The 15,377-nt window shown below is 52.7% G+C and overlaps 1 protein-coding gene across 1 annotated transcript in view; it reads left to right on the forward strand.

Annotated features, from left to right (window-relative positions):
- The window catches only part of LOC132213915 (protein Daple-like), a 36,197-nt gene extending 21,117 nt beyond the window's left edge, over positions 1-15,080 (forward strand). The window contains 7 exon segments of the mRNA XM_059660795.1: positions 1,028-1,171; positions 4,517-4,628; positions 6,036-6,110; positions 7,746-7,891; positions 12,622-12,711; positions 14,413-14,651; positions 15,001-15,080. Of these exon segments, the coding sequence (XP_059516778.1) occupies positions 1,028-1,171; positions 4,517-4,628; positions 6,036-6,110; positions 7,746-7,891; positions 12,622-12,711; positions 14,413-14,651; positions 15,001-15,080 (886 nt within the window).
- The last annotated feature ends 297 nt before the right edge of the window (positions 15,081-15,377 follow it).

Below are 15,377 nucleotides of genomic sequence, written 5' to 3' on the forward strand. Positions count from 1 at the left end.
ACCCCCACCTTCCATTTCCCATGTCTGGGCAGCCTCCACTTGTGGCTAAAGGCCACAGGAAGGAATGTTTGTCTTCCAACAGCCGACCAAGCAGGTGTGTGTGTGTCTGAGTCCGCACAAGTCTTGGCTCCAGGCAGATGGTACAAGTACAGCTGATATGGGGTGGGCTTGGATGGAGGGCTGCAGGCAGGGGCTGAAACCCTGGAACTTGGGTGGACTCTGTCAGCCTGTATCTGGGTGTGGACACCTCAGGAAGGGGGTCTGGAAAGGGTTTTGCCTGCCTGGGGAAGATTGAATGGTGATGACTCAGTCTCCACCTAGGACCTGGGGAGGCCCCTGAGTCACCTGAACAGGGAAGGTTCCTGCAGGAGGAGGAACAGCCTGGGGCTGGTCAGGGGCTCCCTCTTGTGCTCTGCTGCCCTCCGGAGAGGCTGTGTGGGACCCTCTGCAGACTGAGACAGGAAGGAAATAAAAGCCCGAGCTGAGGGGGAGGCTGTGGGAGAGCAAGGGCAAGAGCTGGACTGGGGGTGCCTTGAGGAGCCATGAGGGTGTGCAGTTGCCCATGATGGCTGCTTGGGCCCCACCAGGCAAGACTCTGGCCCCCAAGCTGCCTGGATCAGAGCAAGAAGAGTCGTGCTCCTGAGCTGGGGCGGAGGGCTCACCCAGGGCCCATTGAGGGGGATCAGCTGTTATGGGCGGTGGAATTCTGCTGTGTTTGCAGTGGTTTCTTTGAGAAGGGCGTGGAGTTCATAAAACAGTGGTTTTGTTCCCAGTGGGATGAAGGAGGGAGGCTGCTTTGACAGGGACTGGAAGGGACCATGGAGACACGTCGGGTGGGAGGAGGGAGGACTTGCCTCCTGTGCTGGAGGAGACCCCCGGAGGTGGCCCAGTGACTGTCCCCTCTCTCTGTCCAGCCCTGTCCCACGCGGATCCCCCTCTCCCTCAGCTCTGCAGAGAGAAGCCGCTCACCCAGGCTTTGAGGTCTCCCTGGGTTTCCATTCCTAGCGGGTGTGTTTCCCTTCAACAGATACAAGGACCAGCTCCAACATAAGGCGGCGCTGGAGCAGCTGGGGACGCTCTTGACCACCGAGCGGGAGGCTCTGCAGCAGGAGCAGAGGACGAGCACCATGGCCGCCGAGGAGAACCAGAGGCTGCAGCGAGAGCTGGACAGGTAACCACCAGGCCCCCTGCAGCGCCTCTGCCAGGATGTCATTCAGACCCACTCACTCAGCACCCGCTGAGCTGAGCTCAAGTGAGACCCCTGGTGATGGTGCATTTTTACCAACCCTGCCCTGGAAGCAGCTGGTGGGAACAAGGTAAAGGGGTCTCCAGCTGGTGGCTGGAAGGAAGGACTCGGCAGCTGGGATGGGGCATTGTCTCGGTTTGGACAGTCTCCCCTCCCACAATTATGATGCTGATGACTGTCGGGCAGGGGTACCTGCATCCTCTCACACCAGCGATCCCATGAGGGAGGGGGCGTGGTCCTCAGCATTCACGCATTCCCATTTGTGAATTCACATCCTGGCTGAAATGCACTGGTGACCCCCAAATCAGTGCCCGTGGCCTGTCATGGACGTGCCCAGAGTGGGAGATACTGGAGTTGCCTGATGTGCACATTTGCAGCTGAGGTTCAACAAGGCCTTTGACCCCAGACTTGTTTCAGCTCTCACCTACCAGCGTCCTCTTCATGGGCCACTGAGTGCCATGGTGTTCTATTTTGTGTGCTTTGGAGGCGATTTCGCTGTTTGAAATGGCCCCCAAATGGAGTGTTGAAGCGTTGTCTAGTGTTCCCAAGTGCAAGGCTGCGCTGGGCCTCACGGGGAATATTCGAGTGGCACACAAGGGTCATTCGGGCCCAGGTATGGTGCTGTTGGCTCTGAGTGTATTACACGAGGCGTCTTTATGTCTTGATGAGCTGACAAAATGTGACCAGAGACTCCCAGGAACCGGTGGGAATAGTTTCAGTACTCACTAATTCAGGGTTCACGTGGTTGGGCAGAACATTATACTGTGAATCACAAGAGTTGACTGAGCTATTGTTATCCTTTAAAAAATCCACAGCAACAGAGGAGGAAACAGGCTCAGGGAGATTAAACAACTTGTTCAAGGTCAATGCTCCTAGTTAGTGACACAGGCAGGATTCGAATCCAAGTCTTGCCTCAACCCAGAGGCGTGACCATATGAACCCTTCCTTCCTACAGCCCTGAGTAAACTCAGCTGCCTGCAGTGGCCGGGCACGTCCAGCAGGTGGGGCAGGAGAGTCAGCAATAGACAGGCCCTGGTGGAGAATACAGCCCAGCTATAGAGGCTGTCAGCTGGGAGGCAGGCGGGGCTGCCAGGTCTTCCTTCTGTAGGTTTGTTGTTGTTGTTTGTTTTTGTTTGTTTTTTTGTTGTTTTTTTTCCCTGAGAAGAAGATATCTGAATGTTGATGGGTACCTTAAAAGATATCTGAATGTTGATGGGTACCTTAAAAGTTTGGAATGCTGATACAGTAATTATTTTTTTGTTTTGTTTGTGTTTTTTATTAAATCTGCTTTTGTGGGCAGGACAGAGGAATGGGAGGACCTGGAGACATATTTGAGGCCAGGGACCCTTAAACCTAACCCGCGAGTATTCACAGGACCACAATGGCGAATCTTTTTATCTTGTTCTGTTTCTTTTTTATGTTATTTTACTAGGGGCCCGGTGCACGAAATTCGTGCACTGGGTGTGTGTGTGGGGGGGAGTGTCCCTCAGCCCAGCCTTCCCCCTCTCACATACTGGGAGCCCTCAGGCGTTGACCCCCATCACCCCAATCGCAGGATTGGCCCCTTGCCCAGGCCTGACGCCTCTGACAGAGGCGTCAGGCCTGGGCAGGGGACCCTCATTTCCCCCCATCACTGGTTCTGCCCCCAGCCCAGGCCTGATGCCTCTGGCCCAGGCATCAGGCCTGGGCAGGGGACCCCCAGGCCCCTCCGATTTCTGGCTCTGCCCCTTGCCCAGGCCTGATGCCTCAGCCAGAGGCGTAGACCCCCATCACCCTCTGATCACCTGATGGGCCCCTTGCCCAGGCCTGACGCCTCCACCAGAGGTGTCAGGCTTGGACAGGGGACCCCCATCTCCCCCCGATCACTGGCTCTGTCCCCTGCCCAGGCCTGAGGCCTCTGGCCCAGGAATCATGCCTGGGCAGGGGACCCCCATCTCCCTCTGATCGCTTGCTCTAGCCCCCACCCAAGCCTGACGCCTCTGACCCAGGCTTCAGGCCTGGGCAAGGGGACCATCATATCCCCCCAATCCCTGGCTCAGCCCCCCGCCCAGGCCTGATGCCTCAGCCAGAGGAGTTGACCCTCATCACCCTCCAATCACCAATCACCGGATCGGCCCCTTGACCAGGCCTGAGGCGTCCGGCTCGGGCAGCGGGGACCCGCAGCTGCAGCAGCCCCGCGATCGTGGGCTCCGGTTTAGGCCCAGGCAAGGGACCCGTAGCTCCCGGGACTGCCAGCTTCGACCGTGCCCAGCTCCCATCGCTGGCTCCACCCCTACTTCCTGCTATCACTGGCCAGGGCGGCAAAGGCGCCTGATTCTCCGCCTTTGCCCTGCCCCCCAGCTCTTAGCTCCCCGCTGGGTTTCCGATCACTGTCAGTGGCAGGGGGCTTCTTCCTGCTTTCCCTTTCGCCTCCCTGCATTGTGCCTACATATGCAAATTAACCTCCATCTTGTTGGCAGTTAACTGCCAATCTTAGTTGGCAGTTAATTTGCATATAGCCCTGATTAGCCAATGAAAAGGGTATCGTCGTACGCCAATTACCATTTTTCTCTTTTATTAGTTTAGATTTTTTTTAGTTGTCTTTATTGGAGAGACATCAATTAATAAAATCATACACACTTTAAAATGAAATAAAATAGAATAAAATAAGTAAATGTTAAAAAAAAATTAAAAAGCTGTGTGGGCCAAACTTCACACACCTGTGTTCACATTGAGTCCATGAGCCTCTGGTCATATGATCTTTTTTGGTATAATCTACCCCAAGGAATCCCAGGTAATGATGATGATGATGATGATGATGATGATGATTTAAGTGGATATAGGTAACACTCCAGAATCTTCTATTTTATTTATCTCAGTAGTTGAAATTAGAAAGGGGCTTGGAATTGGGGAGAAGAGCTGGATATAGACATAGAGTCTTAGAGTAGTAATGTTCTGATTCAGTGTTTAAATGTTTGAATCAAAGAACCCTTTTTCCAAGTAGGCAGATGTGCCAAAGCCTCAGATAGAAAGGACTTTAACAGGGATGCTCTGTTGCCGTGGTGTCCGAGCCTGCCTGTCGTTCTACCCCAGCTGGCAGTGGGGTACCTGGGGTAGCCTCCTCGAACCCCAATGAACAGAGTTTGAAAACCGCTGATTTTGTTCAACCCTTCATTAACACATGAAAAAAACTGAGGCCCAGAGAGGTTGCAGTTTTGATTAAGGTTGCACAACTGGGACAGTGCCTGGGAGTGCGCCTCAGCCCTTGGCCTTGTGTCTCTCTACCCCTAGGGCCAATTCCCTGCACCAGCAGCTGAAAGGGGAGCAGGAGGAGCTGCAGACCCACACTAAGAAGCTGCAGACCTCCCTGAACGACACCCAGCTGCAGGTGAACCGCTGGCAGGCCCAGTGCAACTGCCTGAGGAAGGAGCAGGAAGAGCTGCTCACAGACAACAAGGAGCTGCAAACCTCCCTTCATGAAAGGCAGCTGGAGGTAAACCACTGGCAGGCCCGGTACGATGGGCTGAAGGGGGAGCAAGAGGAGATGCACACACTCACCAAGGAGCTGCAGACCCACGCCAGTGAGCTGCAAACCTCCCTTCATGAAAGGGAGCTGGAGGTAAACCACTGGCAGGCCCGGTACAATGGGCTGAAGGGGGAGCAAGAGGAGATGCACACACTCACCAAGGAGCTGCAGACCCACGCCAGTGAGCTGCAAACCTCCCTTCATGAAAGGGAGCTGGAGGTAAACCACTGGCAGGCCCAGTACAATGGGCTAAAGGGGGAGCAAGAGGAGATGCACACACTCACCAAGGAGCTGCAGACCCACGCCAGTGAGCTGCAAACCTCCCTTCATGAAAGGGAGCTGGAGGTAAACCACTGGCAGGCCCAGTACGAGAGGCTCAAGGGGGAGCAAGAGGAGATGCACACACTCACCAAGGAGCTGCAGACCCACGCCAGTGAGCTGCAAACCTCCCTTCATGAAAGGGAGCTGGAGGTAAACCACTGGCAGGCCCGGTACTATGGGCTGAAGGGGGAGCAAGAGGAGATGCACACACTCACCAAGGAGCTGCAGACCCACGCCAGTGAGCTGCAAACCTCCCTTCATGAAAGGGAGCTGGAGGTAAACCACTGGCAGGCCCGGTACGATGGGCTGAAGGGGGAGCAAGAGGAGATGCACACACTCACCAAGGAGCTGCAGACCCACGCCAGTGAGCTGCAAACCTCCCTTCATGAAAGGGAGCTGGAGGTAAACCACTGGCAGGCCCGGTACGATGGGCTGAAGGCGGAGCTAGAGGAGATGTATGCTCTCAACAAGGAGCTGCAGGCTGACGCCAATGAGCTGCTCACAGAATACAAGGAGCTGCTCACAGACAACAAGGAGCTGCAACTGTCCCTGAATGACACGCAGCGGGAAGTGAACAGCTGGCAGGCCCGGTACGAGGAGCTGAAGGGGCAGCAGGAGGAGCTGCAGACTCACAGCAAGAAGCTGCAAACCTCCCTGGACAACACGCAGCTGGAGGTGAACCACTGGCAGGCCCAGTACGAGGGGCTGAAGGCAGAGCAAGAGGAGCTGTACGCCCTCAACAAGGAGCTGTACACCCTCACCAAGGTGCTGTATGCCCTCACCAAGGAGCTGCTCACAGACAACAAGGAGCTGCAACTGTCCCTGCATGACACGCAGCAGGAAGTGAACAGCTGGCAGGGCCAGTATGAGGAGCTGAAGGGGGAGCAGGATGAGCTGCTCACAGACAACAAGAAGCTGCGAACCTCCCTGAACGACACGCAGCTGCAGGTGAACTGCTGGCAGAACCAGTGCAACTGGCTGAGGGAGGAGCTTCAGAGCACGGACATCTTGCTGACCGAGCTGGACAACCGCTGCCAGGTGAGGCCTGGGGCTGGAGGGCCTCAGGACCCTGGGTGGGCCTGTTTCCTGGGCTGACGCCTTGGGCTCAGCCAGGTGGGAATGGGTCCTCATTGGCATCTCTGCTCAAAGGGTGTGTGTGAATGTCACTCAGAGGCAGAGAGGAAGCCAGAGGCAGTTGACTGGGACGAACACCATGACTGGCAGGGGTGTGCTACAGAACACCTTTCACCTGATTTTTGCTTTTTGTCAGGGAGGTGCATGGAAGCATCCAAGTACCGTTTCATCTCCATCCTCTCGACTGAGCACTCTGCTCTCTGTGTCATCTCATTTAATTCTCACAATGATCTTGTGAGCTGGGGTTCCCATCCTTGTCCCTCTGAAGTAGCGGGTTGGAACCCCGTTTGTCTGAAGCCAAAGCTTGGGACTTTCCTGCTACACCAACCATGATGATATTCTAGAGCAGGAGCTGGCCAGCCTCAGCCCAAAATTCAGGTCCAGCTTCACGCCTGTTTGTGTACAGACAACTTTCTAGTAGCCATATTCAAAAAGTAAGAGGAATCAGGTGGGATTAATGTAGGGGTCTGTTTTATTTAACCCTTATATCTAAAATATCACATGTAACCCCAAAAGCTTATTAATGAGATTTTTTAAAATAATATGATTTTTTATTGATTTTTTGAGAGAAACATCCATCAGCTGCCTCCTGCATGCCCTCTACTGGGGAGTGGAGCCAGTAACCCAGGCATGTGCCTTGATCAGTGTGGGGCGCAGCTACAGTGTTTGGACAGGTTCAAGCCTTGGACTGATGAAAGGGCACAGTCCTCTCATTGCGACGTGCAATGCCCAGCTTGGAGGGCAGAGCCTTCCCAGCACAATTATAGCCAACAGCTACAGTGGTAAGCTTGAACCTGTGGTCCGAACACGTGGCCCCACATGCCTGAGTGATAGAGTTCATGTGCATGTAGTTGAGTAGGACTGAAACCCACGAGAATGTTGTCAACATCTTGATCACGCCCTTCCTTTGCCTCGTGGCATCTGCTATAAAATAAAGACACGGCTTGTGGGCGCTGGTGCTGGCGCTGTCTCTATGTCAGAGGAGCAGCATCCCACTGAGACCCAGCTTTCATTCTCTTGCTGTCTTTTCTTAATCCTTCACTGACCCCTCTCAGGGTCACTGAACCAGGCTGAGCTGGCCTGGCACATAAGGCAGCCTGGGGCTGAGTATGCCATGGCCGTGCCGGCTCACCACAACTCAGAAATTACACTGGTGATTTCTTAGTGAATGGGACACTCAACCTACTGAGAAACACACACACCGGGCAGCTTATTAATGAGATACTTTACATTATTTTTAATTGTTATTAAGTCCTCAGAACCTATTATATATTTTGCACTTATGGCTCAGCTCAGACTGGCTGCGTTTTCAGTGCTCAGCAGCCACACGTGGCCAGTGGCTGCCTGATTGGACGGTGCAGCGGCAGAAGGCTTGGCCATCCCCATGGCATTGGCCGTATTGGTCATGCCAGCTGACGTAGATCATACCAAAATGACCACCTTTGTGGACGTGGCCTTTTTCTCCTTTTGGATGTAGATTCCCAGCAGTGGAATCACGGGAGCGTGTGGTGTTTGAGACATTGTCCATCTGTGTTTTAGCTGGTCTCCCGCCTCAAGGGCAACTTGGAGGGAGAAAACCGTCACCTGCAGAGCCAAATCCAAAGGCTGAAAGAGCAGAACCAGAGGCTTTTCCAGGAGGACGTGGAGGACAAGGACCAGCACCAGGAGGAGCAGCAGCAGTATGTGTGAGGGGTGTGGGCTGACGGACGCCTGTCAACAGAGGGGCCGTGGCTTCCAGCTCCACGACTAGACCGCACCATTCTGGGCAGCAGAGAACCCCTGGGTGCACTGGTGTCCCAGGCAAGGGGACGGACCATCCTACCAGCACATCCTTCTCTCGTTTTCCCGGGAATGGTTCTAGATTTCTGCACATACGGGCGGTTTGCTTTGTTGGCTTTTCAGAGACACTGCCCCCTGACAGATGCTTCTTAATCTTCTTTTGGGATCAAGTTCACTTTGAAAAATACAACAGTGATGAAGAGAGGCTCCTAGGGAAGGACTTCAGATCACAGGCTGAGTCCTTTCTGCGTCGGTTTTTCTCTTAATGGGCTGCAGAGTGGGTTGTTGGTGCACAGTGGCTGTCCTCCCTCTGCGGACATTGTGTTTGACAACAGGCCTGGCCCTGCAAAGTGCACAGAACCAGTTACCTGGTCTCCATGAACCAGTAGGAGTGATGGGATGTGAGCAGAGCTATGTGCACACAGACGTTGAGGAGCACCATGGAGGTAGAAGGAAGCATAGTGGTAGGAGTTGGGGTTCTGCTGCTGACATGGATGTGGAGAAGGCTGGCCAGTGTGTGTGTGGGGGGATAGGGGCAAGAAGGTGGGGCAAGAAGGAAGGCTGGGGGAGGCAGTGCTCAGCTGTGGAAGGCTTCCATGCCTGGCTAATGAGTCGGATTCACTGGGAAGTGGGTGATTAAGGGATGCTGGTGTACAGGGCCTAGGAAGCTGCCAGAAATGAGGGCAGGAGGAAGAGCCTTGGTGCTGGAAACCTTGTGGTTTGGAAGTCAAGTCATCTGAGATGCATCTTGTGGGTCCAGGGTGGTCTTCACCCCTCGGGGCTGTGCTGCTGGGACTGTCCTTCCTTGCGATCGGGAATGGCTGGCCAGTGTGGGACAGAGGGACATGGCCACAGTGGCCACTGGGGCACTGTCCCAGCTCCCCAGGGTGACGATTCTGCTCACTGTTCTCCCAGATTCGTCTGCTCATCTACAGGGGGCTCAACACCTACCAAGGATGGTTGACATGGAAAACCTCACTGTACTTTTGGGGTAGAAGTGAGAGTTTGTACCCTGAAGTGGGCTCTCTATAACGCAGCTGCTAAAAATTACCAGCAGAGCTTGGGCAGGTGCAAACTAGAAGAGTAGGGACCTGGTACCCTGGGGGATGATCTGGTGATGGGTTTGCATTAGAAAGTGTCTGTAGGAGGTCAGAGAGTGGGCAGGCTTCCTGAGCCTGCTCCAAGCGGAGTCTTCCCCAGCCCTGGGATAGCTAGGCCATGAGTTTGTGGGGCTAGGGGACGGCTGTGGGAACAGAATAACACAGACTAGAAGAACAGAGTCCGAAATGAGGGCGCTGGGAGCAGAGCAGGTTCGTGGCCAGGGACCCAGTGGTTTGCAAGCGATCACTTCTCGCGGGTGCTCACTTTGCGGTGAACTCGCGGGAAAGCCCTTGGATTAGGGGGCCTGGGCACCTTCTTGACTGAAGGAGCCTGAGCAGCTGCCTGGATGCCGAGGACTCATTTTCAAGCAGGGAAAGCTGGGGTCTGAGATGTCAAGGCCACATGGGTGAGGAGAGGCAGGAACTGGACAGGCGCCGGCGGCCCAGTGGGGGGCGCTGTATAGCAAGCACTGCGTGCATGGCTCCTGGACCAGTGATGGCGTACCTTTAGAGCTCGGCGTGTCAGCATTTTGAAAAACCCTAACTTTACTCTGGTGCTGTGTCACATGTAGAAATTTTTTTTTAATTTAAATCTTTATTGTTCAGATTATTACATTTGTTCCTCTTTTTTCCCCCCCATAACTCCCCTCCTCCCAGTTCCCACCCCACCCTCCGCCCTCACTCCCCACCCACTGTCCTCATCCATAGGTGCACGATTTGTGTCCAGTCTCTTCCCGCATCTCCCACACCACTTTCCCCCCCAAGAATAGTCAGTCCATTCCCTTTCTATGTCCCTGATTCTATTATAATCACCAGTTCATTCTGTTCATCAGATTATTTATTCACTTGATTCTTAGATTCACTTGTTGATAGATGCATATTTGTTGTTCATAATTTTTATCTTTTCCTTTTTCTTCCTCTTCCTCTTCTTAAAGGATACCTTTCAGCATTTCATATAATCCTGGTTTGGTGGTGATGAACTCCTTTAGCTTTTCCTTATCTGTGAAGCTCTTTATCTGACCTTCAATTCTGAATGATAGCTTTGCTGGATAAAGTAATCTTGGTTGTAGGTTCTTGGTATTCATCACTTTGAATATTTCTTGCCACTCCCTTCTGGCCTGCAAAGTTTCTGTTGAGAAATCAGCTGACAGTCGTATGGGTATTCCCTTGTAGGTAACTGAGTTTCTTTCTCTTGCTGTTTTTAAGATTCTCTCTTTATCTTTTGCTCTTGGCATTTTAATTATGATGTGTCTTGGTGTGGTCCTCTTTGGATTCCTTTTGTTTGGGGTTCTCCGCGCTTCTTGGACCTGTAAGTCTATTTCTTTCACCAGGTAGGGGAAGTTTTCTGTCATTATTTCTTCAAATAGGTTTTCAATATCTTGCTACCTCTCATCTTCTGGAACCCCTATAATTCTGATGTTGGTACGCTTGAAGCTGTCCCAGAGGCTCCTTACACTATCCTCGCATTTTTGGATTCTTTTTTCATTTTGCTTTTCCGGTTGGGTGTTTTTTGCTTCCTCTCATTTCAAATCATTGACTTGATTCTTGCGCTCCTCTGGTCTGCTGTCGGGACTCTGTATAATATTCGTTATTTCAGTCCGTGTATGCTTAATTTCTAGTTGGTTCCCCAATATAACATCGAGGGTCTCATTAGTTTTCTTGTAGATCTCATTAAGTTTATCGGCGGCTTCTAAACAGTTCTTGAGAGACCTTAAAAGTGTGGTTCTGAACTCTATATCTTCCATTGACAATTTTGTCCTGTTTCTTTGTCTCCGCATTTTGTTATGCTTCCTTGGTGCACCCCCTAGTGGTCTTTGTTCACAGTCTTATAGTTAAACCTTGATTGTTGTAGCTAATACCAGGGAGAGTTTGACCTCCAGGCCAAGTGGCTATGAGAATCAGCTGTGTCAGCTGTGAGAGAACTTCTGTCCTCTAGGGAGGTGCTAATCTAGCCTTTGCCTGAGGCTATCTGGCAAATGCCTCTGTGCAGGGCTTGGGCAGGGCGGGTCGCACAGGATCAACAGGGTGGGCCGGAGAGAGCAATTATGGGGGCTCTCAGTCCTGTCCCCAGGGGCTCTGCCTCTCTGAGTCCCAGCACCCGCTGCAAAGCTGGGAGAGAAAGCTGCACTCGCTCTGACTGAAGCCAGACAGTCCCGCTTCTCCCGTTTGAGTCTGGGTCCCTAAAGACTCGCCTGTATCTGGAGCTCAGAGTCTGCGACTCCCTCCCTATTGAAAACGCCAACCGCGCCCTCCACCACCAGCGGGCTCCACGCACTCCGCACCTCAGAATTTGACTTCAGCACTGCGCCTCCTCTGAGTGTCCGTATGCGTTTCTCTTTCCTCCTAGTTGTAGGACTTCCACTCAGCCAGCGTTCCTGTGGTTCTGGGTGATGTCGGTTCCGTCTTTTAGTTTCACTTTTGAAGTAGTTGTTCAAAGCAGCAAACTCCGGCATTAACCTATGCCGCCATCTTGGTTCTCCAACATGTAGAAATTTTTTGATATTTACAACCATAGTAAAACAAAGACTTATATTGTTGATATTTATTTCATATATTTGAATGCCATTTAACAAAGAAAAATCAACCAAAAAATGAGTTCGCATGTCACCTCTGACACGCGTGTCATAGGTTCGCCATCACTGTCCTAGACAGACAACAGGAAAGCATGCCATGCCCTCTGCTTCAGGAAGGCCAGGCTCCCTCTCCCAGGAGCAGGGGTGCCCTCTGGCAGCACAAGGTTTAAGAGGTGTCTCTCTGGTCCTTTCTGTGTTTTTAAAAATGTGAACTGACTTCCCACGTTTAGGAATTAAGAGATTGTGCTTCAGAGCCGGGGCTTCTGGATCCTTCGGGAAAAGCTGTCAGAAGCTCCGCCACATGGAGAGCGGCGCTTCGTTTGCAGGCCCCGCGTTAGGTCCCAGGTGGCACCAAGCGCTCAGCCTCGCCGTAGCTCCCACTCCTCCCTCAGGTCCTCCCAGGCCGCTTTGCTCCTGATCTTATCTGTTTGGCTCCCAAAAGGCTTTGAGTTTGTTTCACTAGAAGTGTTAGCAGAAGCCCAACATTGGAGTGGGCCCTGGTCGGAGGTCTGACTTTGCTAAACTGACCTTTTTAATCTGATGTGCGTCTAAGTCACCGAGGGCAGACCCCTCCCCACCACTAAAGGTATCGTTGGGCTGCACCCGCAGGAGCTAGCCTAGCCCTGCGTCTGACCCGAGTGCCCAACGTCCTGAGCTGACATGGCAGGAACCCTCGGGGTTTCCCAGCTTGAGTGTCAGATGGTTCGGAGTCTCTCTCCTGAGGTGACGTCCAGCCTGACCCTCGGTGTTCAGCCGTCTCCTTGACGTGTTAGGCTCCTGGTCCCACGTCACATGCTTCCATCCCCGTATTCCCAGCTCAGGGGTCATGGTGGTCATGAGCACCGTGATGTCTGAGTCCCAGAAACACACTGGCTCCTTCTGGGCCAGGTCCCAGACAGGGTGATGCGTCAATTTATGTGTTTTATTTTAAAAAACAGACTGTTTTTCTCTCTCCTCTGTTAGAGACAAATTCAATGCCTTACAGAGACAAAATGAAAAACTGGAAGTAAAAAGCATGGCTCAGCACAAGTTCCATGATCCAGCGCCAAAGAAGTGAGTTGATTTAAGCGTCAGTAGCTTACACCCAGGACAGAAAGCTTGCTTTTTCACGAGTGGGGGAAGCTGTAGCAACTTGAGCAGCGGCCAGTTTGTTGGGCCCGTACCTTCCGCTGTATGGCAGGTCCCTGTGTGCAGGTCCATCCCAGCATGGAAAGAATTTAGAGTTTCTTTCAGTCCCGCCCTCAGTTCTCAGGGTTATCCTATGAGGGATGGTGAATGCTGCTGGCCAGGAGCCTGTTTAAGGGCAGAATCGGTGCTTTTAGAGCCACTAAAGCAGGCATATCAGCTTTTGCCTCAAGATTGCCGGACCTAGAAAATCATGCTTCTGTTTTGGGAAGGAAGCTTGGGGCGGATACCTGGACCAGCACCCCTGTCTTCAAGCACAGGAACCTTTTGTTCTGCCCTCCATTCCTCTGGGTTCACTGGACCCCCCCAGGGCAGGTTCACAAACACATTCCCTTCCCCAGAGAGCAGCAGCCCGGTGGTGGGCCAATTTGACCCCCAGGACTGCCAGCCTCCGTCCAGCAGGGCTTCCCCCTGGGCCCGGGCCTGAGCCCAGGAGCAGGGCCTTCCCATTGTCCTGTCCCAGCCCAGGCTTGAGGTCAAATCACCATGAGTCCCGCATGGCCTCTCTGTAAAAATCACAAAATTTCAGAACCTCCGCCTGACCCTTCTGTCGACAGGGAAATTGAGGCACCGATGAGGAAATGGAGTGGCTTGTGTAAGCACAGTGCTGTTTCATGGCAGAGCCAGGACCAGAACCCAGCTGTGGTCCTTGTTACATTAGAATGCTTCATTTCCTGTTAGCTGCAGTGAATTACCTTTTACATTCACTATTTTCATTTATTTAGTTATTTTTCCAATCCTCACCCGAGGATATATTTCCCATTGAGATTTAGAGAGAGTAGGGGTGGGAGGAAGGGAAAGGGGAAATGAGAGAGGGAGACAGGGTAGGAGGGAGGGAGGGAGAGAGAGAGAGATAGAGAGAGAGAGAAGGAGAGAGAGAGAGACATCTATGTGAGAGAGACACATCAATTGGTGTCCATCTTCATACACCTTGACCGGGGCCTGGGATCAAACCTGCAACCCAGGTATGTGCCCTTGTTGGGGGATCAAACCCACCACCCATCAGTGCTCAGGCCGACGCTCAACCACCAGGCAACACCACCCAGGGCTCACTGTTTTTAATTCAAACGGCCCACTCTCCTACCCTCTTCCCCTCACCCAGATTCCTCAATGACGAGAATGGGCAGAGTATGCCAGCCAATTTCATGTATTATTACACCTAGCAGAAAATGAGGAGGTCCCTGACTCTTTCTGAAAATGGCGTTTTGGTGGAATTTTGCCAACCAGCATGATTAGGTCAGCACGGCACCACTTCCTGCACTTGGCACAGTAATCAAGAGCTGAGAGCTGGGTGTGAAGTTCTGTTTTCCCGAGGGGCTAGTGTGGGTTCCTGCCATTTGAAGGCCTCCACCACCCCTGGGTCTGTGCAGATTAACTGCACATTGTGTGCCACCTCCTGAGCCTCAGGTGGGATGAGCATGGTGATGGAAACAAGCACCCTCATTCTGAACCAAATTAAGCGCCACCTTCTCAGGCTGGTGATGGAAATCCCAGCTTGAGTAGGGCACCCAGACACCTGCTGGAGGGGCAGTGAGGCTTGGTTGTGTCCTAAAAACCTACTTCTTACAGGAAAAAGCACTGGATTGGAGCAAAATTCTTACTCAAACTCATCAAACTAAAGAAAGGGGGATCCAGAGAAAGACCAAAGTCAACCCCACAGAGGCCTCCCTGGCCGCTGGGGTCCTCAGACCAGGCCTCGCCCAGTACTTCTCAGCCTCTTCAATCGCAGCTGGAACCCCTCGAGGCCACCCCATGCTGCTCAAAGGTGACAGAAGAGCAAGACACCTGCAGGGGGCCCAGGGGAAAAGGTAGGAAGGGCTTACCTGGCTGCAGGCGGGAAGTGAAGGGGGGAGGATCTCAGGTCTCCCTCAGGGATGGGAGAACCAAGGAGACTGCGTGCTAGGTGTGTACATGCGTGTGTGTGTGTGTGTGTGTGTGTGTGTGTGTGTGTGTGTGTGTGTAGGAGCCTGAAGGGGGCATGCTACACACACCACATCTGTCTCCTTTGGTATGTGAACACCCAAGTAGGAAATATAAACCCCCGTCAGTGTGGCTGCATGTTCTCCCAGAACAATTCAGGTCCTTCAGCATGAGGAGCCTCACAAATCATGGACACTGTGGTAGGGACTCGAATATCCAGAACTGATCTCCACACAGTTCCTGCAGAGATAGCTCCACAGCGGATGTTTCCTCCAGGCCACTTCTGTAGGGAGATCCCCGGTGCATTTAACACGTGATGGACAGCTGCAAGGTCTTCAGCGAGGCCTCCTGTGGCTCTGATCTTCCTGTCACTGTGACAAGCGGGTCCAGTTTTCTTCTCTGACTTGATCTGGCCTTGAGTCCTGCCACCACGGTGTGCACTGTACCTCATCATTCAGGGTTGTCATGTGGAATTTCCAGAGCTTTTGAAGTGGATTCCTACTTGCATGTGCTGTATGTATTTCATCGAATCTAAGAGGCTGTCTGACAAGGGTGCTCACATAAGAAGAAGATAAATGGGTTGTGGCAGTGACGATTTTGTCACAGTTGCCACC

The sequence above is a fragment of the Myotis daubentonii genome, chromosome 12, assembly GCF_963259705.1.
Source record: "Myotis daubentonii chromosome 12, mMyoDau2.1, whole genome shotgun sequence".
NCBI classification, from domain to species: domain Eukaryota; kingdom Metazoa; phylum Chordata; class Mammalia; order Chiroptera; family Vespertilionidae; genus Myotis; species Myotis daubentonii.